The sequence below is a fragment of the Bombus pyrosoma genome, linkage group LG3, assembly GCF_014825855.1.
Source record: "Bombus pyrosoma isolate SC7728 linkage group LG3, ASM1482585v1, whole genome shotgun sequence".
Taxonomy (NCBI): Eukaryota; Metazoa; Arthropoda; class Insecta; order Hymenoptera; family Apidae; genus Bombus; species Bombus pyrosoma.
Genome location: NC_057772.1, coordinates 7140856 through 7163725, shown reverse-complemented (window position 1 = coordinate 7163725; position 22870 = coordinate 7140856). Strand labels below are relative to the sequence as shown.

The following is a 22870-nucleotide window of genomic DNA, read 5'->3' as shown; positions in this document are numbered from 1 at the left end:
TGTTGTTGACTTTATTAATTTTTACGATAAGGTGCATTCTCTGGAAGAGATTTTACGATTTACGATTTTCTTTTTCATTCCTCCTTTCACCGACGATGGCCTTTAAGCAAGAAACGATATCGTAACGAGAAATACAACTGACCTGAGCGTCCACTTTGGTTCCACTAGTGTCGTCCCATACGACTTTGTGTCTGACGTCGCTGTTAGGGGACGTTTTGCCCAACGTTTCCTTCACCGCCTTCACTACCTTCGATTTATCGAATTTAAGGCTTAAGCTGGCCGTTATTAAATCTTCCGGCTTCTGTTTCTTCGACATCGGTTGGTGTCTCTTCGTGAACCAATTCGACGGTGCCATAATGGTCGAAGCGGCAGCTTTCGAGGATCCGCTAAGCTTACCCTTGGCTCCGTGCAATATCGACACGTCGAAGCTGTTGGAACGGAAACTCTTCAATCGACTTCGTTTCTGTTCGGCCGTTTTTCCGGACCAGCTCGATTTGCTATCGTCCCGCGAACTCGATGCTTCCTCGCCGCATCGGTTGATTTCCGTCGCGGAAGACGCTAACGAGCTTAGGATCGATATCAGATCCGTATTGGAGCAGACGATACCCGCAGCACCGGAAACCGATGCACTCACGGCTCTTGGCAGTTCCGAGACGCGCCTTCGAAGAGAAGACGTCGGCGAAACCGACGGAGCAGGCATTTCAGAGAATCGTCGTTTCGGATATTGAGTGTAACGTTGAGCGGAGCTGTTACCTTCCAGTGGCTGTATCTCGCACACTTGCTCCGTCGACGTCTTGTACATCTTTAAGCGCACCTGGCAAACGGATTGCTTTTATTCGAAAGACAGTTTCTTTTTTATCATAATTCATGCGTTATGATACATGTTTCGATGGTCGAATCATTAAGCGTGACAAAGCGATGCAATTGTTTCGCACAGATATCCCAATTCTAAAATTATGTTAAGGACTCTAGGGCGTAATAACATCTTGGAACGCAAAGTTATCGATGTGCCGATGCAAGTTAAGCGAGCTTTATCGAAGCACACGTTCGAGTCTTTGAGCGATTGCTAGGAATACGCGTAATGTTCTTTTCTATGACCTGAAAAGTTGAACGACTATAAAAAGGCTCTTGTAGAGGATTTCAAAGCGGAAGAAGAGGCAGATTATTTAATACATAATATCTCGCTTTGTAATGTATCTAATATCCTAATAATTAGATGATCGTAATATAAATGTTTAGAATCAGAAATTATCTGTTTATTTAGAGATCTGTTTATTTAGAGATCTGTTTGATGCAAGATCTAAAATCAATCAAATCGGATTGTACGGACGTATTTGTCTCTGTTAATCCTTTGACGTCGATACCAACGATGTATATAGCGAATGACGGTTATCAGCCAATATTATGAGCACGTGGGGAAGAACAGAACTGAACGCTTGCTGTTTCAATAATGACAATCCATAAAAATCTGAACTCTAATAAAAAAAACGCGTGATAACGAATACAGCACGTATTCTTTCGTATGTTCTCAATGAATATGTATAGGTTTGCTCGTAACAGAGTTGAAAAATGCCTGTAGCGTTCCAAATTTGAACAACGTTTGTGTCGCGCGAAAGTCGAACAATATCTGAACCGCTCGAACGTTAACAAGTATCTTTTTCTGTGTTCTCCTAGTAATGTTCGAGGTGTGAATGCCGCGAGTATCACGACCAGCCTTTCACGTGCTCTTGGCGCGCCTTCTTCTGGCAAGGATGGGACGCTACTTGAACTAGCACGAGATGTTAGAGTTTTCCGAGAAGATCGCGATATCTCTGCGGGTGAGGAAGTTCGGCAACTTGTACCGCTGTAATATAATTCCAAATTACTCTGCGGAGCTACCGAGTTTACGACACGCCCCTGGCGATTGAGCGTGGAATGAAGCAAAATTCTAAAAAGTATGCTCTATGTTATCGCTTAATAATTTATGATTCCAATCGAAAAATAAGCTTCCTCGCGACCATGCTATAAGCTTCACCGACGAAGACGTGCTTCCGTAGCGAGGCTCCTGACGAACAAGGAATGAAAACCATAGCGATTCGATTCGTCCGTAATTTTAACTGTTAATTTTCGCCTAATTAATAATTGTTCTAACTCCATCTAAAAAAGAAGAAAAAAAAGTAATTGATGAATCCACGTATGCGTACATTGTTATAAACAACGATATGATGTAAATAATTATAAGTCACAAAGAATAAAATAATAAATAATACGATGAAAATTGTATACCTGAGGAGCAACGAACGTTCGGTTCTTTCAAATCCTAACTTCGCACGATCGTATAGAACTTCATCAACTTTAAACTCGGTTTTTCTCAGTCTGCAAACTAGCGGAGATAGAGCGGCTAAAGTAAACGAAAAATCTTTACCTTCCTCGCTTTCATCTCTGCGATATCGTCCATAATGTCCAACTGAAGATTGTGCGTGCTTCCACTGTTGCTCGGTGGTCCGGATATTCTAGACTCCGAGTCTCGACGACTCGGCAATATTCTGGTCGCGCCTCCAAGAGGAAAAGCGGCGATTGATTCGCGACGATTACGGCCAAACAGAGTCGGTGGCACTCTGGCAATCGTAACAACCGAATGTCTTCGGCCACCTGGCTGAGGAGCTGGTGCTTGAGAGAGGGTGGACAGGAAAGCAGCTTCCCTCGGTGATGGTCCTGATCCTTCTCCGCCACGCTCGCTCAGTCGTCTCACCTGTCCACACAAACGTCAAGATAGTTTCGACACGCGAGAACTGTCGTATTGACGGTCGAGCCTCGCGGAAGTCAAATTGATCAACTTCATCTTTGGACAATCTCATGATTTCACAATTTTATCGTCCAAGTACACGATTGATTCTCACAAAACTTTTAATTCCTTAGAGTTTAACGCCACGCTCATCTTTCCACTTTTATCGCATATCGTCTCGCCACTTGCGATACTTGTAACGTAATTACCTTTCTCTACTTTTCAATTTTGGAGTTGATCAATGTGATTTCCGAACGGCTCGATTGACTATGCGAGTCCTGAATAAAGATGACAACTAAACTATTCAGATTAGTCAGGTTGCTTCGATCAAACGATTTGAATTCAAGTGACTCGAAAATATTTGGTCGATGTGAATCTATTATTTTGTCAATGTGAACCTGTAATTTTGCTTGAAATATCTTTCCAAGCTTTTATGACGACTCAGACTGGTCAAGTTACCCGAATCAAGCAACTATTCTCAAGTAACTTGAAACTATTTTGTTAACGCCTACAGTTGCTTGAATCAAGCAACTATTTTTCAGTAACTTGAACCATTTTGTCAATGTGAACCTGTAATTTTGCTTGAAATATCCTTCCAAGCTTTTATGACGACTCAGACTGATCAAATTACCCGAATCAAGCAACTATTCTCAAGTAACTTGAAACTATTTTGTTAACGCCTACAGTTGCTTGAATCAAGCAACTATTTTTTAGTAACTTGAACCATTTTGTCAATGTGAACCTGTAATTTTGCTTGAAATATCCTTCCAATTTTTTATGACGACTCAGACTGATCAAATTACCCGAATCAAGCAACTATTCTCAAGTAACTTGAAACTATTTTGTCAACGCCTACAGTTGCTTGAATCAAGCAACTATTTTTCAGTAACTCGAAACTACTTTGTCAATGTGAAACTGTATGGATACTAGTTAATTCCTATACACATGTGTAATGTATGACGTATAAACAGAGCTATTTTTTCAGATCAGAAGGTGCGATCAATCTTTTTCTTTAAATATATTATGCAAACGTTGGACGACGTTATACTTTGTTAACCTAATAGGATACAATAAAGATACATTATCAAGAAAGGTGATGTGGCCCGTAAGTATGTTCTTCTCGATATGATCATCAGACGGTACCTGTGATGCGGTTATCCCGGAAGTACATTGCGGAGTCGGTAGAGAGTGCTTTCTTGCTTCTCTCCAGGGAGACAATAGATAAGGATTTAAGGATGGCGAATCGGGATCCATGCAACGCGGAGGCGACTCGTTCCTCCGCCATTCCGCTTCCTCTTCTCCCAATGTGCTTTCCTCTACGATGATCTGGGGCTCGCCACAGCTTGCGGCATTCACATTCGAGCTGTACGATTGTCTTCTCATTTTGCTTTACAAAACTCTCACCTGGACATAAATAAAACGTTTCTTCATTGAAACCGTATCGTAGTTGGGAACAATCGAACAGCACAAAAGAATTAATAAAAATAATTCACATTTTTGTTAATTTTCTTTCGTATCTAAAAACAAATCTCATAGATTCAAAGATATAAGACCTTTGAAAATATCGTATGGAATTTAATACTAATTTAGTGTGCAATTAAAAAATTACTATACTATTTTATTTCTCCCATATATGTCGGAGATGAAAGGACATCGGTGCCTTTCTTTTGGAATTTTTGGGAAGACTCCCAATACTTTAGTCTAGACTTTTTATTATAGTTGCACTTAAATAATAAAACTCAGAAGTAATTGTTTATGATTTAATCCGATTACGTTTGCCCGAGATTTACGACAGTAGGCTTGGGCTCGGAGCGACACAACTGGTCGCTAAACGTAGCCACGATCACGGGATGAACGTTTTCACCTAACAGAGGTGCGGAGTAATTGTATAGCTCCCCTTAAAAATATAGTTGACCCGAGGGGTACAGAGAAGAGTATATAAGTGCAGTTCCACATGGACCGAAAGAGTTAGTCGAGTTCTACTTGTACTGTGGACAAGTAAATTGAGTTACACTTGAATCGTGGACAAGTAAGTTCAGTTCGACTTAGACTTTGGAAGAAAACGCATTTGCTATCTCGTTGACCGTGGATTCGTTATTGAACCTAAGGTCATTGTCATTAGCATCTCGAGTATCTAATCGCCACGGCTACTTGTCAAACTCTGTACTAATGATATTGGTACCAGTGAATATCATCTATATCGTATAACAACAATGGCTAATCCAAACGAAGATTCGTTACACGCCCCTAACTCAAACTTGAGAACTCGACATATATTTTTTTTCTTTTTGCTTAACAGATTCTCTGTTTATTGTCACATTAGAATGTCAGATTCTTTTGGCGCACGAAGGCTTCGTAAATATCCGAAAGAATATGACGTGGAAAAATGTTGTTTTATTTTTAACGTTCTTCGCTCCGCTACTTTTTCCCCAGTACTTTCGCTTTAGCAATAACACTGACTTTTTCGCTTGTTAAAAACGGATTACGCAGACGCGCTCACGCAGCACGTGCTCAGAACGAATGTTGCGAGTCGATATTTTCTTTTGCGAATCGCTCTCGTTATTTCGTTGGAAATGCTACTGTACGGATATCAGACAGCCATTGGAAGTTATTAGACGTCGAAATTTGGTGACAGCTTCGCGTATTCCACCAGTTTCTCGATATTCCTCTTCGAACCTACAAATTGCTTCCGTATCTCGCCAACAGCTAGTCCTCGTATCTTACGCAGACATCGATTAGAAGTAGAATTTTCGATAAAATTTAAATTTCCCTTTTCAGTACGTACTTCGATTTATGGACCCGTCCATACGTTTTTTCTCTTAGATATTACGTACATTTGCATACATATCTGTTTCTCTATTCATGCGTTTTTGGATGAGATCAACAGCTTGTACACACGCACAAGATCTTATTTTTCGTGATAAATCGAACAAGAATATATTCTTTGATGCTTCTTAATCGAGTGACATTACACCAGGTGAATAATGTACTCGAATAAACGATTTTCCTTAATATTTATAAAGTACGCGACGCGTTAACATTCAATTAATTCATAAACGAAAGGATGATAACGAAATTATATGAATCTACTTAAGAAATTTTGACGGTAAGCGTGTATTTTTTAACATTAAATAACAAACAATAGAGAAGCTAGAATAAATAAGTTAAAAATAAAATGATAAACAATACGCGTTTACTTATTTACAAAAATCGAAACGCAAGCAACTCAAGTGACTCGATGTTTTATGGAACGTTCCTCAAAATCAATAACTACATCGCGTTCTTTTCATCCGAAAAAATTCTATAACGTAATTTCCGTACCAAAGGACATTCTATTTTCGTCAAAGAATTTCAAATAATCCAGTTCTGCTTCGAAATCTCTTCATTACTTTTTTTTTATTAAGCCTTTGAATCCATCGAATCCATTTGATTTACATTCAAATTTTTACTCTGCGACTACTTTCTTTATATCGCTGCATATCAATTATTTATTGAAGCTACTTCGTTCTAACGTGGCAATCATCCAGTTCAGCACAGGCTAGCGCACATTTTACGAGACAGATTTTCCATGTGTCGAAGTTGCAAATGTCGTTACACGCGTACCGGTGTATCGACAAATATCAAAGTCATAGGAGTAGCATTGAATCGGTGGAAATATCGAATTTCGAAAGTTTGACGGCAATTCGACGTGTCCAAGATACGAGATTCCAAAGAGAAAGTTCGGCCTCAGGTCGACGATATCGATTTAATATTACATGCGATTTATTTTCGTTCGCTGAATCAGTGAACTTCTACATTTTACGCGGTTCATCGGGCCGAATGATTTTTCTGCATACAAAGGGCTGGAAATTTGAAACACGCTGTAGCCTAAACCCGCCGCCGGATTAAACTCGATGAAGCTTCGAATCGAGATGAACGTGGAATCGTAATCCGACTTTTACGAAAATGGACAAAACGACGTTTCCGGACAAATAACGAAATTCTAACGTCAATTCTTGAAATTCTATTAAATTGCCAACTACGTTTTTATTGAAATTTTCATTTTTTTCTTTTTAAACGCACAATCGAATTTATCGCATGCGTACGCTTGTCATTATATTCTATCGTTGATATTATTACGACGAACATTACGCGTATACGAATATTCTACATAAAAATTTAGAAAGTTACTATGCATAATACTTGATTTTTTCCTCGAATTTTAAAGTTTAAAGTACGTTTCTTAGAAATTTCGAATTCTCTCCGTTTATGGCAATACGAAACTATTTTTTTACATTTTATTTTATTTTTTTTTTATTTAATACTTTACATTCACAATTTGTCCAATTTGGACATTTGGTAGAATTTTTTAGCTGTTTGATTATCATGTGGGTGGCTACCCCCAGCAGGGTACCACCTTCGTGATTGTTAGGTTATATCCTTTGTGAAACTATTAGGTGGTCTGAAAAGTTTCTTTCGTTTTATAAGGAAATAATGTATGCACATTTTCCCTTTTATATTATTTTATCGAATTACCTATGATCCATTTTGTTCTATCAAACTAAAGGTCACAACGTTCGACAAATTATGTTTTGTATAAAGATGCGTTGTTGAAAAAGACGTGTCTTTAAAAGAAAGACACTTTCCGGACAACCTAATATATAATATCACAGGAAACGTTGTACTCGGACAGAAGGTTAAATACGATGCTTTAAATAATAGAAGTTTCAGATGGAACAAAAATATTGGCTTGGCAACTAAGTGATTGCGGATTTTGTCAATACCACCTGATGAGAAAATCCGCAATCACTTAGTTGCCAAGCCAATATAAAGTATTAGGAGAAAAAAGTTGGAAAAAGTAGAGGTTCGTGGTCGGCTAAGTGCAGACCAGCATTTTCGTTGCGATAAATTAAGTCGAGGCACAATACCATTAATTTTCGATGCTGCAGCGCTCGCCAACTTTTATGTCCCAATTTCGTCCTCGTTTCGACAAATGAAAATAGTCGAACTTTTAACGTTCGAAGAAAGAAACTTGCATATCAAGTAACGGTTCTCTCATATTTTCCTCAAACTCGAGAAAGTTCGTTAACGAAAGGAAGATACGACCGAGTGGAAAACGAGCCGAAGAGAAACGACAGAATGAAAAATATCTAAACATACGGAATAACAATCAATTACGAAATTACGAAGAAAAAATCACACAAATATAAGTCGTATAATAAATAAATTTCGTAAAACATCGAGAAACATGTAGTATCGTGGAAAAGGGCCTAAGAGATATCGAGGGAACCACAAACAATGGCCCGAGAGCTGAAACGCCGATGGGCCCATCGATGTGTCGTCGGTCCTTCGATTGAATAGCTTCGTAAAAAGGGCCTACGTGATCTTGGCCACGAACGGTTGCGGAACACGTGCGTGGTGGGTCTAAGAAGACAAAAGTGACGCGAAAACAGGGAGTGCCAATGGGGAAGTCAGGGAGAGTTAGTTGAGAAGTTGGAGAGAGTCGATCGAGAAGTCAGAGAGCGCGAGTTGCGTCGTCGATATAGCGTTGCTAGTGTCACACACTCAAGAGGGCCACCCGTTCCGAAATAGTAATCAAGTAGACATAGCGTGCCACAGCTATCGAAACAATAACAAAACAGTGGCTGAATAACCGCCTCTGATATACGTCCGACGATAACCCCTCCAAAGGGACTAAAACCTCACTATAAAAACCCTCCTAAATTAGCGCTCGATACCTCATTCTGTTATAACTTTTTGAACCGTCACTCTGTTGGATTTATACAATAAAATGTCCATCATCTTATACGAAGTTCAGTTTCTTCACCTTATTCGTGAAACGTTCGAATTGCGACGCGAGATCACCGGCGATCTATCGGTTTAGTGATTTCTTGTGTCCGCGACGTGACACTAGCGTTGTCGAGAGAGTGTGGTCTGCGTGAGAGAGAACGTTGGATCCGTTGTGACGGGAGTTGCAAATGAACTATTGAGTTGTCTAGATTATAGCGCGTTATTGTGACTAGTTCATGTTAAACAACCATCGTTCTTCTGTCTAATCAACATCTGTACAATCCATTCATTGTAAATAAATTATTATTAAATCATAAATATCAGAATATATAATTATAATATATTCCATAGCGATATTACAAACATTGCTTTGTTTGTTGTTAGTTTCTTATCAACCTGTATATGTAAATGATACTATGTCGCGTTAATTTGAAATCCAAAATTTCAGAGTTTGGACAGAAATCGTAAGAAATTTCGATGTACAACGTACTTTTCAGTTTTTACTTTTCTACCTTTTTTTTTCACAATGCTTTTGTTGTTACTTCTTTACTCAGTGGTAGGATCACAATAGCTATTATTATATTGAATGGATAAATCTGTCACACCGTCCTGAGGCAAAAGAAACCTTTATTGCGCATACATACATGGACTAGGGATAAAAACGAAAGAACATCTTAAACCTATCGATAAAATCTATCGATTGTAACTAGAACTATCTTCTAGTTACTATTTCTTGTAACCAACGCATCTGCATATAAATGACGAGCACGAACTCACGTTGCCATTTTCAACAGCTCTGTTACGTTACGCGAGATTATAAAAGTTGAGAATCAAACGAACAATAGTACATTTTACTTTCTGATATAACCTCTATGAGAAAATAGAAAATTGTAACGTATATCGAAAAAACAAATTTTCGTTCTGCGTGAAATATCGAGAAATTCTTCCTTTCTTCCTGTGTGTTAGATGACAGACGAATGACACGTCAGATAACTCGTGATTCCTCAACATAGAAAAGCGAATTGAAATATTCACGAGGCTCGATGTACTGTTAACCAGTTAGCTGTGGAATTTAGTCTTAGAAATCAATGTGAATAAGATGCAAATAAAAATAAGCGACGACGAGTATACACGTCGAACACAGAGAAAATGTTAAAATTGTAACAAAATAATAAAATTCGTAAACAAGAGAAATGTAAAAAGATAGAAGAAATTCAGTGGCTCTTCTCAGTATGGTATTTCTCGAGACAAGATATCGCACAAAATGGCACTTCGCAAATCTAACACCAGCAACGTGAAGTGAATTTGTTTTCAATGATATAACTGGTATAAAATTAGGAAAATGTTTTTTGATGGGGCGCGTAGATTTTACGGTTGAACTCGTAGATGGTCGAGCAGCTTTCGAAGCTTGTTTTTGTGGAATTGCATATTCGATAATTTATTCAACACACATTCGACCAAAAAACTGAATCGTATTATATTTGCTGTATCATATATCGATCGTTATCGGGGAATACCCGACGCACACAGTAAAACATCCACTCAATTTGCAAGGAGACAAAATAGCGCAAACAATTCGGGTATACCCGATATATCGATGAAAATAATCAACTGAGTTTATAAAAAGGAATACGTTGCACAGGGAATAACCGATATAACAAAGAAACAGATCAAATTTCTCTCCGTAAAATACGAAGCAGTTTTACTGACAAAGCGAGCGTACCACTACACAACATTTTTAGCGCTTCTTACTAAAATTTGGAATTTTTACGGTAAATGGTAATGTTTTATATTATACGACAAGCATATACAGATGAAACACACCGAGATTAACATTTTCCTCGACGTGTTTTATTCGTGAAACGCGGTTAACTGTTCAAAAACGCTATCGATGTTAGCTTTTCGAGAGATGTATAAATAAAACGAGGAAATAGAGCGAAATGAAATAACAACGAGTCGTTCGATTTCTCGTTATGTCGCGTTGTTAAGAAGCAACAGAAATTAAATTTCAATTTTCCATTAGAACCGATGGAGGGATCAAACGACGATGCGGTAAAAGAAATCGCAAGATTCCACTCGAGTGGCACCGTTTTGTCAACGCAGGCTAACGCGTGACCTTTCGTCGTTTCGATCAACATGGCTCAACATGGGTCATACCGCCTGGTGCTGTCAGATGTTCGGCCAAATGGTGTTTACATTTGTCGTAGATAAAACGCTTGGAAAATTCGTCGCGCGCTAGTGCGCTTCTCCGCTTTCGGATAAAATCTCCGACTTTTTTCTACTTTTCTAGTTTCCTGCTTTTTCTTTTTATCCGCTTTATACGATTTGCGATCGTCTCTGAAAGATTATTCTATCGTTGTACCGCTACTACTAGGTTGCCCGAAAAGTTTCTTTCGTTTTATGAGGAAATAATAATAGACGCGTAACGTTTTTTATTTTATATTATTTTGTCGAATTACGTACGTTTTGTTCTGTTGAGATAAACATCGCGACGTTTCACACACTTGGTTCCACGTTTGTACGAAGGTGCACTGTTGTAAAAATCTTCTTTTTGCGAAGGAAAGATACTTTTCGGACAACCCAATACGTTGCATTCGTTTTATAAAGAAATGATAGACGCACAATGCTTTTTGCTTTATATCAGTTTATCGAATTACGCACGAACACAATAATAGAAATATAACGAAATGGATCATACGTAATTCAATAAAATAATATAAAACAGAAATCGTTATTCATCTATTATCACTTTATGAAACGGAAGAAACTTTTCGGACAACCTAATACAGTCGAACGACTACGGTTCGATAAATTGTCTAAAAACGAAAATTAAAATCGAGATGGCCGTAATGCGTTTATAGGATTTTACGAATACCTGCCGAGCGTTGAACGTTCGATGTGCTCAGATACCCATAAGCGATTTTTCTTTCTCGAGACGATTGCCTTTTGTTCACGAACAACCTGAAAATGGAAAAAATATCGTTAACGGCTGTGTTCGTGATAATCGTAACAATGTCGTTAACCGATTTATCGATGCTTTACGTTCTTTGCAAAATTCACGTCCACGACAAATATTGTTACGCGCGAGTTAATCGAATGAAGACGGTTTAAAATTATTCCTGATATCGCAAACTATAAATAGGAAATGATAGAAAGAACAGTGTTTTAACAGCGTCTATGATGAAGCTTTTAGTTTCGAAAGCTCTGTTAAATTTGTTATAGTAAAATCAACAGACATTATAGTCTTAACGAATTATCTTTTGTATTCGTAAGAGGTCCCCGACGATTTCTTTATTACGGAAAAATAATTTCAGCGATATTTCTCGATTTTAACGTGTTTGCGACGCGTTCGCAAGTATATCCTTGCCTGTTGCGCGTTATACGTTTTAACGTATGTGCATAATTTTCTTTCTACAAGTACGCGCAGCTTTTAACGAAGCAGAGAAACGTTTGTAAAATTGAAATGTTAGAACGACGTTTTCGGTAAAATTCTTTGTGCTCGACAGGTTGAATTGCGAGACCGATGCGTTTAAAAGTGCAATTTTCGAGGAATTAAACGCACGAAATTAGCAATTCTGAATATTACGTGTAGTTTCTTTGCTACGTGAACTTTCGCACGTTCGCGGGGAGACGCGTTCTCGAAGAAGCGCGCCAACGAGAGTCGTAAATTCCCGTTACGATTGACTAATCGACGCCACGAATCGTACGATCCCTTATTTCTTGTGGGATAATAAGGGGTGATTAATTGAAATAACGCTGCGGTTAACAGGTTACTATATATTTAATCGATCCAACAACTTCGGTGATACAATAGTGAATGCTTGTACGAACAACGACGAGTGAGTCGACGACCTGAGACTCTTTTAGTATCGTTGCGTTGACTGACTGTATTCGACCGAACACTTGATGATGACTTGGACCGAGAGTTGAACGAGAGCAGAACGAGAACTGGAACTGGAATAGAACGAGACCGACGTGGTGATGACTGCTCGACCACTTGCTCGATAGTGCTGAACTGGAATCGGAATTGGATTCGGAATGAGAATGCTGAACTGCCCTTAAGGTGTCTCGGAGGGAAGCTTGGTGTGGGTGTGTCCTTTGACCGAAGAACGCGGATTCGTTATTCACACTTTTCGTCCAGGAGGTGAGGGTAACGATCCGCGATGCCGATTGGTGATGACCCACTCTAATGAACAGGATATGCAGAAATCTCCCACCAACGTAGAGCGGCGGTGGACTTTGCTCCTGACGAAAAACAGCCTTTTACGATGGACATGTGTTAGCTTTTCCCATCTGATGACTGTCCGCTTTCTCCGTGATTCTTAAGAGCGCCTAATAAGCTCAAGGACCTTTCCAAGACTCAGCCATAAACTGCAAATACTTCTCGAATTAAAGAATTCTCCGGACATGCAATTTGACTGGCAAACACGAGTGGAGACAATGCAGCTAAAGGTTAATGTCATTATGGTGGGTCCTTGGGTCTATTGAGAATCGGGAAGACTGTAGGTTGGCCGTTGGCTGCCAGGTAGCGAGGGATGGCGCGTGCAGATGTCCCACGCGACGTAACACTACGCCTTTGTCATATTCGTTTTTATCTTTATCGTTATTCAACAGGTTATTCGCAACTCGTACAACAAAATAGAAGAGTATACATAGGTTGATTCAAATTTCTTCTTTCAACCATATAATTGGCTATCTTTCGTATAAAACGATATTATCGAAACACTGGCATAGATAAAATCTGGTTTTCGACAAATCAAAGAACATCGTGCGAAAATCCATCTTATTCCAAATTGTCTTAAATATTCTTTAACAAATACGTCGTATTCTTTCGTTCTACTACGTATAAATTATCCTTTGTGTTAACCGTTTCCTTCGTTCACCTTCTTTTTCACTTTCCATCGCAATAGATCAGGCCAACCGATAGTCCATTTCGGCGAATAGTTTCTCTCGATCGACGTGGCAACGGTCGAAAAGGAAGATTTAGGATATTGCAGCCGTTCGCCGATAAGGAGCGCCATTTACGTCGAAGGAGATCGGTTCTCTTAGATAGAACGTTCATAGAGCTTCGGGTCTTTCCATTTTATAGGATTAATATAAATCTAGAAATTGTACAGCCGAACTTTAAGACCTTCGCAGCTTGCTTCGAACGACGCTACTTCGTCCTGTACAAATTTTGATTTTTTCCATGAAACGCGCATTCACAGCAAAGTACCTTTTTCTGTAATCTTATCATGGCTTGCGAAAGTGTTCGAATAATCTTGATCGTCCCGAGGTGACGCGTATCTCGAACAATAGAAAACTCGGAAAATACCGAAAGGTCGGATGATATCGGCGTTCGTACGGTAAAATCGTGGAAAAGATTTCGATAATTCAACATCGTACGTGTATTTCGGTTTAATTAACTATTTGACCGATTTAGAGTTTAATTAATCTATTTACTTTGTTTGCGTGGTGTTGGCGTTAAAATTTCGAAAAAAAACGCGCAGTCGGGACAAAGCTGAAAACACATCGTATAATACGAGACTCGGATAGCCGAAACTTCACCGTGCTGGCGGAAATTTTGCGTAGGATCGCGTATTATGCCAAACATTTCGAAATCTCGTTAGCGCTGTAACGAGACACGACTATCGTGATTATGTTCGTTACATCGGCTGCGACTCTTCAATTTTTGTACTTTCAAGTCTATTCCTATTTCAACCAATAAAACGTATTTGCAACGTTGGAAAATGTTTCATCAAGAAAATTGAAACGAAAACGCGCGATCCTTTTTCATTTTGTTCAAAGCGAGGCTATTTTGTAACGCTGTAAGAACCTAATTGGGTCGACCCAGACATAATTCGATCTGAAATGATCGAAAGGGCGTAGCAGGCTTTTTTTTTAATTTATTGAAAGCATACAGTTTGGCCAAGTTCGCCAAAAGATTAGGTTGTCCCAAAAGTGTCTTTCTTCTACGAGTATGTCTTTTACGACAATGCATCTTTATAGAAACGCGACAGCTAATCTGTCAAATGTCGTGGTCTTTACCTTAATAGAACAAAATGGAACGTACGTAGTTTGATAAAATAAGAGAAAACAAAAGATGTCGTGCATCTATTATTTCCTTCTAAAAGGAAAGACTCCTCTGGGACAATCTGATGTTTGAACTGTCGATGATTCGTCGTGTTAAAATAAGCCAGAATACTTGGCGAGCTATATTTAGCGCTAATTGTACGTTTAAAGCCACTCTTCATTCTCTGTACTAATCTTTCGTTGTCGTAATTTTCGAGAAATGCCCTGTAACTTCCATACACAGTTTCCGATCCATTTCAAATTTTTCCAATGTAATCACAATACTCGCGTCTCGTTGCAGCGCCAGCGAAATTTCAAAATATCTCGCATGACGCGCGTCGTACATTCGTGAAAAATTTTGAAATTTCATTGGCGCTGTAACGAGACAAAACTATCGTGATTATACGCGCAGAATGTGGAACAGATTCGAAAATGCATCGCAAAAATACCGGAAGATATACTTCGCGAAGATCGTCGAATTATTGGAAAAACCGATTCTGTTCGCTACATCGATAAGCCACGGTAGATAGAGAGATCGTTTTCGGGACTAATAGTACGTTTAAAACTGCTACTCATGCCGTGTATTAATTGTTCGCCGATACTAAATAAACTACGTTCGCAAATAAATGTGCGGAATAACGTAATTTCCATCTGTATCGTCGGTTTCGTTTCAAAGTTGACTGTCATAATTCGAATCTTCTTCTTCTCGCGGCGATTCCTGTCTCGTTACAGCGTTGACAAACTTTCGTAAAGCGTCGCGTAACGCGCATTTGGAAAAAATGTTCCGCTGCGAACGTTGGAACAGCAGCGCGAGCCAGCGCGCAAAAAGCAGGAAACAATTTTTCCTTGGGAAACTTGGAAGCTCGTGTCATCGTTTAGAACACGTAGCTGCGCTGTGTTTTATCGATGTTCGGTACTTTGAAGTCTAAGTATAAACCTTGCTCGCACGGTGCCACTAATCCGTGACAAATCGAGCAAAGTAGAGGCTGCATTTCATCGAATCAAGGAACGTTTGACGTGTACACCGTGACGTACAGAAACTTGTACATCTCTGAAAGCCAACGCTTTGATGTTTAACGGTGAATGCACAATCCTCAGAAACGTTGCTGTCGTTGAAATTAAGCCGGTCGTTTCTGCCGGTGTACGCGGAATTTCCTTTCTACGGGCTCTCGCGTACAAACGTGTTTATGTTCATTTACACCGTGTTTCTAAACGAGAGGTCTAATCAGTTTGCCAGAGCCGATTTATCGGTTTCTGTGCGTACAGTTACGTTACCGTTCGTCGAACGAATCGTGCGAACCAGGCAATTGCCCGATTTTAAGACGCGACGCGATAAACACGAACAGCTGGTTCAGTTTGACGACCATAGCATCGTCGATCAGAACGTTCTACGTAAAATTAGTTGCGAACAATCCGCCTGTTGGAATCGGACTTGGGCTATTGGCATCGATTGTGGTAATTACATTTGGGGAGCAAGCGTAGTTAGAAGAATACGAATCCTTAGGAAATTAGCGAATAGTTTCTTTCGAAATTTACTCTCAACCGAAGCATTTATCTTTTATACGATATCACACGGAGAAGCATTACGACCGCGAGAATTACGCTCAGCTAATAAACGCAAACGAACGAGAGACGAGTGCTTTGGTAAGTTCGGCAAACAGATGTTATCTCGTTTCTCGAAATAATTGTTAACAAGGAATTTGTTAATAAGCGTAACGTTGTATTAAGCGTACGGTTTATGCTAAATATAAATTGTACGAATGCGACGACGATTGGTAACAAATTGAGTTCGATAACGACAAAGTTAATTGTTTATCGTCTGTGCAACGCTCGAAAAATTGCAAGTGCCGAAACGACGATAATTAACGGGTTCCATATTATTATAAAATAAATTCTAGGTGGTTTCAACGCGAAACATTTATTCCGTTTGAATAAATTCTCGTTCGTAAGTATTTGCGCAAATTCTGATAACTAAAATTGCCGATTTTTACGCATTCTCAGGAAACTCGAAGACGTAAATATTCCCAAAGTATACGCAATACACGCAAGAAGATATAAAATCGCACGAATTTAATACACAAGTATTTGAGACACAATCGTAGATGAAACTTTCAGCCTGACATGCAATCGAATCGGTAGCCTTTCTAAAACCGATCTCTACTTTCAAATCTACTTAAAATTTCACCCTGTTTTTATGAGAAAATTCTCAAACTAATATGATGCTCCTCGGAGAGTTCTTCTTTGCCTTCTCTTTCGCTCTCCACTCGTCTCCCCCCAGAGAACAGAGTAATAGGGCTACGCGTGCTCGTAGTCGGAGACAAAATTGGCGTTCAGGTGATATTCTACGAGAACTTATTTTTCTAGACGACTCGTAACCCTGGCAAGTGTCAGTCTTTAATCCCTTAACGTACAATTTTCCTCCGCCTAACCGGTCAAAGATACGCAATCTCTTCTTCGATCTACGTCCGCGATCTAGAGACGCTCGATTGTACGCACACAGAGGCGCGCGAAGATACTCGAAAGCTCTTAGAAACTTCTCACGCGTATATTATACGAAACATTTCGAAATTTCACTAGCAACACGACGGGCCACGACTGTACGCGATCGTGAAATTTCTAATTTCTCTGCAAAATCGTATGCAGAAATTACATAAAATATCTGTACGATATTTGCCGCGCAGAGGCGATCAAAATATTTCAACAGCCAATTATTTAGATTTTTAGAGAGACGATATTTAGAGAGACGATCTTTATCGCCAATTGTACTGTTTCAGACTACTTCTATTCGTGCTGTATACTAATTTTTCGCTAAATGTATATTTGCCATAAACGTTACCGGTACAAGACATCACGACCGTTATAAGAGAAATTTGTAAAGTTGCGATATAAAAGTTGATGTTTTTAATTAAAAAATTTTGATCGCCAATAACGTTCAAACGGATTGAAGTTTTCTTGATTACCGGTAATTGTTATCGACGAAGGAAACTTCATTTTGGTTACCGGTAACCAACATAAATGACCGGTTTTTTTAAAATATACATTTTCTTTTTTCGTTACGAGTAACTATTATTATTATTTTGGTTACCGATGACCATTATCGACGGCAAAAATTTGTTCTGGTTACATTGTCAATTGTCACTGGCTATATTATCAATCGTTATTAACGTCACCGATAATTATTGGGTTGGCAACTAAGCGATTGCGGATTTTGTCAATACCATCTAATGACAAAATCCGCAATCACTTAGTCGACAAGCCAATAGTACGTATATTCGCAGTTATTCATAAAACTTGTGTGTTTTATCGAGCAAACAAGAAGATATGAAAATATATGAAACGAATAGGATGGAAGATATCGTAGTACAATATTTTTATTAACAGTTGCGTTAACGTTGCACCACGATATCTTTTATCTTGTTCTTCGTCCCATGCATTTTCATATCTTTTTGCTTGATTAATAAAACATATCAGTTTTATAATTAGGCTTCTTCACGTTGCCAGTGAAAACCGATTATCGGCAATGTCAATGAACGTCACACGACAGTCGAATGTAACTAGAAAAGATTTTTCTCATCGATATTGGTTTGCGGTAATCGAAAATTAATTTCGCCATCGATAACTATTATCGGTGATCAAAGTAAAATTCGGTTTTCGTCGATAATGGTCACTGGTAACCAAACAAAAATTCCGGCCACTTCCATCGATCACTGGTCAAAATGAAATTCCCGTGATCTAAAACTATTATTGAGCGACCGAGGGACAAATTTAATCGTTCGTAATTATTATTCGTAGTCAGAATAATTAACAATTAAAATTCTTGAATCGTATGGCTTTTGGAGCAATTGAAAACTGGCTTCCGTTTAAGTAAAAATTAGTTTCTATCCAATGACTTTCCTGTCGAAAAATATTTAACACAATTGCCATTTTGCGGCTTCGCTTGTAACTTCCACGTAGATTTCCAGATTGATTTCTAATTTTCCTGTTGTAATATAATAATTAGTACGATATAATAGAATAATCTCAATATTAAATTATAAATCTTGATATTGTAGGATCTTTTTATTTACTTTATTTGGATATAGCCGTTGTCACAAGATCACCGGCGATCTATCGGTTTCGTGATTTCTTGCGTCTCCGACGTGACACTGACAACAGTCTCAACTCTCTAACGGCTACCTCTTGTACCATGGGGCTCCGGTATACGTGGCACGTAGTATCGTCAATGGAATATATTGTTATTATATCCTGATATTTGTGACTTATTTATAATGAATGGATTGTACAAATATAGGTAGTTTAACATGAACTAATCGCAATAACACGCTCCAATCTAGACAGCTCTCGACACAACGGATCCAACGTTCTCTTTCACGCGGACCACACTATCTCGACAACGCTAGCAACACTGTACTCTCTAACTTCTCGACCGATTTTCTCCGACTTCCAAACTAAAAAAAACTGCTCTCGCATACCTTTTGTCTTTGCGTAGACCCACCACGCGCGTGTTCCGCGACCGCTCGTGGCCAAGGCCACGTAGGCCCTTTTTACAAAACTATACGATTGAAGAACGTCTAACTCCTAGACCTCATGTCCGCGATACTACATACATGTCCCACAGACGTGGATGACCCATGGTCAAGTAGAGCTTCTTAATTAACCCTTAGAGTGCTATGGATGCATATATGCGTCTGGCGAAAGTCATCGCTGTGGACTAAGGACGCATATATGCGTCTGGCGAAAGCCATCGCTGTGGACTAAGGACGCATACATGCATTTGTCAATTTTTCCGAGCACCTACGCACAAGTAATACTATTACGTTTGTGTGAGATAAATATAAATGCGTTTCAATGTTAATGCCGCGTTCGAAGAAACTGTCTTTTCTTTTTTTTTTTTTTTATTTAATACTTTGCATTCACAATTTGTCCATTTTGGGCATTTGGTAGAATTGAAACTGTCCGTGAGAGAATATCGGTCTACGGACGAACTGTTGAAAAGCAATATTTTCCGCAAAATAATAGCACGAGATCGATACATGGTGTTATTACAAATGTTGCACTTCAACGATAATAATACAGCAAGTGACGATCCTTTAGCAAAAATACGACCAGTAATCGATAAATTAAAGATTTCCTATTCGCAGTCATTCGCACATTATGAAAATCTATGCGTCGACGAAAGTCTTTTGCTGTGCAAGGGCAGATGTTATTTTAAACAGTTTATACCATCCAAGAGAAGTAGGTTCGGCATTAAACTATTTCTCCTTAGTGACTGTAAAACTAATTATGTATTGGACTTCGTAATATATACTGGACAAAAAACAAACTTAGTAGAAGTAACACAGCCATTGGAATCTCTGGAGATGTTACGATGACGCTGCTTCGGCCATATCTTGGAAAGGGCCACAAGCAAAACTATAAAGTGGTAGAAAAAATTATTTTTCCACTTGTTAGATTTAACTGTATATAATGCATATATTTTGTATCAAAAATCTACTGCTTCGAAACAAAAATTTAGTGAATTTCATTTAGCGTTGATAAGAGACATTTTAGGAAAATATTCGCAACACAGAAGCATGGCAGGAGGAGGAAAGAGAAAGTCTGAGGATTTGCCGTTTCGTTTAATTGATAGGCATTTTCCATCAAAATGCCCTAATCGTGTCGGCACGACACAATTATCAAGAAGAAGATGTGTTGTGTGAAAAATAAGAGAAGGAACGACACGCGATACGAATGCAGAAAATGCGATGTCGGATTATGTATCGATAATCGTTTTGAAATTTTTCACACACAACTGAATTATTAACTTGTGTTATATTTACTAAATTTAGTTTTCTAGTTTATTGTTTTCTAGTTTACTACCCAAAATTCTAGTTTATCGTAAATTTCAATGTTTGTAATAAATAATTAATACTAAAAAATGACGCTCTTGAATCATTTAATCTCGCGCAAAAGAATTACTATAATTTATTACGATTTCCGCTTTGAATAGTCAATCAACAGAGTTCAGTATAGCGAAAAAGTATTCAGTCCAGAGTGATCGTCAGCGCTGGCAGCGTGCCGTCCGTACGGATGGCATAGGCTCCGAGTATTCAGCACTCTAAGGGTTAACCAGGGTTTTTCCCCGATATTACGGTAGTAAAAGATGACGAGGATGCAACAGCGTTTGAAAAAGTTTGAACCGCAACGCGGCTAATGCTTCGAGGAGGATTCCTCTTTAAACGAAGAACTTGTCAAGTTAAAATTACGCCAACTATGTTCGAGTAACGCGCTTTCCCTCTTTATGCTGCTTTTAGTTTCTGAAGAGAAAAATGACCCACCAAGTATTTCGGGTGGAAATTCTGCGAGTAGAGCGAGAGTTTTGGTTCTCGCTTTTGCAGCAGTTGTCGTTTTAATAATTTTAATCTTCTTAATACAACCTACGTGCGACAGTTTCATAGTAGAAACATTTATTCCCTGGCACGGCGCTTAAAAATGATATATACGGTTTTCATTATCAGATTCGAATACACGCGTATTGGAGTTAGTTGACATTTTAATTGAATATAAAATACACTATCGCGTGTTTCATTGGATAATGTAATGAATTTCTCGTAATAATATAGGAATTTCATTAAAACGAGTAAATCAACACGTTGACCGGCGAAGTTTAAACTACCTGTTGAAAAGTTTAACAATAATATATATATATATGTACCTGTTCTTCAACCATCACGAATCAGCCAAAGTTGCTTAACAATTGGAAATAAATTTCATTGACATTTTCTTCTCTTAATGATTGATATGATATTGACTATAAAAGGAAACATACTTGTTTATTAATACGTGCTTGTAAATTAATTTCACTGATATTTTGTTCCGTTGATAACGAAGAAGAAAACGTACCTGATCGTTGATACGAATTAGACGGTGAGACAAAACTTCCGACAACATAGTCGGAAATAACATTTCACCGATATTTTGTCTTCTTAATAATTAATGAAATATTGATCGTAAAAGAAAAATACCGATGGTCACGAGGCATTTCAGCAGGCAACGGTGTATAAATGCGAAGTACGGTGAAATGGAAGATGACGTCCGGCATTATCTGCCTGTTCATTTTACGCAGCTGCGAAGTTAAATTGAAATTCACGTATTTACAGAAAGTAATATCCTCCTCTAAGTGACGGTGCTAAAATGGTCAACAGAAATGGGCTACGTCAGTCAGAGCTTTCAATTACAGGGACGAAGTTGAAGAGGACTCTGCAGAAATTATATATGGAAAGATACAACTAATTCTTACTAGTCTTATTATCTTTTTAATTCTAATTTCTAATTTCCCCACATAGTTCGATCGTTTTATCTTTTATCAATTTTACATAGTCGACGAAAGGTAACCGTGCTCGATTGCAACTCTACTTCGTTTTTTGATAATTTGTTATTTACCCAGTTGACGTTTGAAAACGATGAACGTTTTCGATATTAATTAAAAAAGCTTCGCATTGCGCAGCTGTATCGATCATATTGAATGTATATGCTTTGAATAAATCGAATTTAAAAAGTGAGAAGAAATTAAGAAACAAGAGATTAATCAAATTTAGGAAAAAAGATCAACGTCTCTGTTAAATTATAAACGTTATTTATTATTAAATAATATTACTCCTGTATTGTTCATAGAATTTGTTTGCTACGTATATACATGTATGAAAAAATTATATATAAACAAATTTGTAGATAAAAAAGATTGTACAGTGTATAAGTATAGCAAATGAAGATAGAGTGCAGCCCGAAAAGTAGTATTAGACAGCGACTAGTCAGACGCGAGTGTTTCGTGGATAGTTTTATGAATTTGCCAAAGTAAATTAATACTTCTTTGTTATCTAGTAAAAAAATGGATCAGCGTTCCATCAATGATTAAAGAAAAGAATTAAATATTAATAAATTGTTACACATATAAAATTAATTAAGAATTAATTATTGTGCTTTAATTACGATATGTAAAATAACGAATACAAAGATTTAAGGTGTCAAGATTAACAAGCACAGTGACGTGCGATCGAAATTACTTACGATGCTTCGTGGTATTTTAATTTTACGCCGCATTCCGACGATTCGATTCCCGAAAGTTCTTGATTTCGTTCTCTGGAATTTATAATTCTTGAAGCGAATTTCTGCCAAGGAACTTATATTACCGTTTATGTACGTCTAGAATTATATTTTGATCAATTTGTTCTGACCGAACCTGGCGAATTATTTCCAACTCCTTGCTGCTACGTGCACAATCATAAATCGCGAATTTCGGTCACAACG

At 38.3% G+C, this 22870-nt stretch overlaps 1 protein-coding gene across 3 annotated transcripts in view; it reads right to left on the bottom strand.

The window, feature by feature from the left end:
• Positions 1-22870, bottom strand: part of LOC122565959 — a 69257-nt gene that overhangs the window by 4091 nt on the left and 42296 nt on the right. For 2 of the 3 annotated variants that reach the window (XM_043722559.1, XM_043722558.1), the window contains 4 exons: positions 11409-11494; positions 3908-4168; positions 2405-2731; positions 143-814 (listed from right to left, as the gene is read on the bottom strand). In XM_043722559.1, coding sequence (XP_043578494.1) covers positions 143-814; positions 2405-2731; positions 3908-4147 — 1239 coding nt within the window. In that variant the 5' untranslated portion in view covers positions 4148-4168; positions 11409-11494. The remainder of the gene's footprint in view (positions 1-142; positions 815-2404; positions 2732-3907; positions 4169-11408; positions 11495-22870) is intronic. The other variant, XM_043722560.1, reaches the window with a different exon arrangement.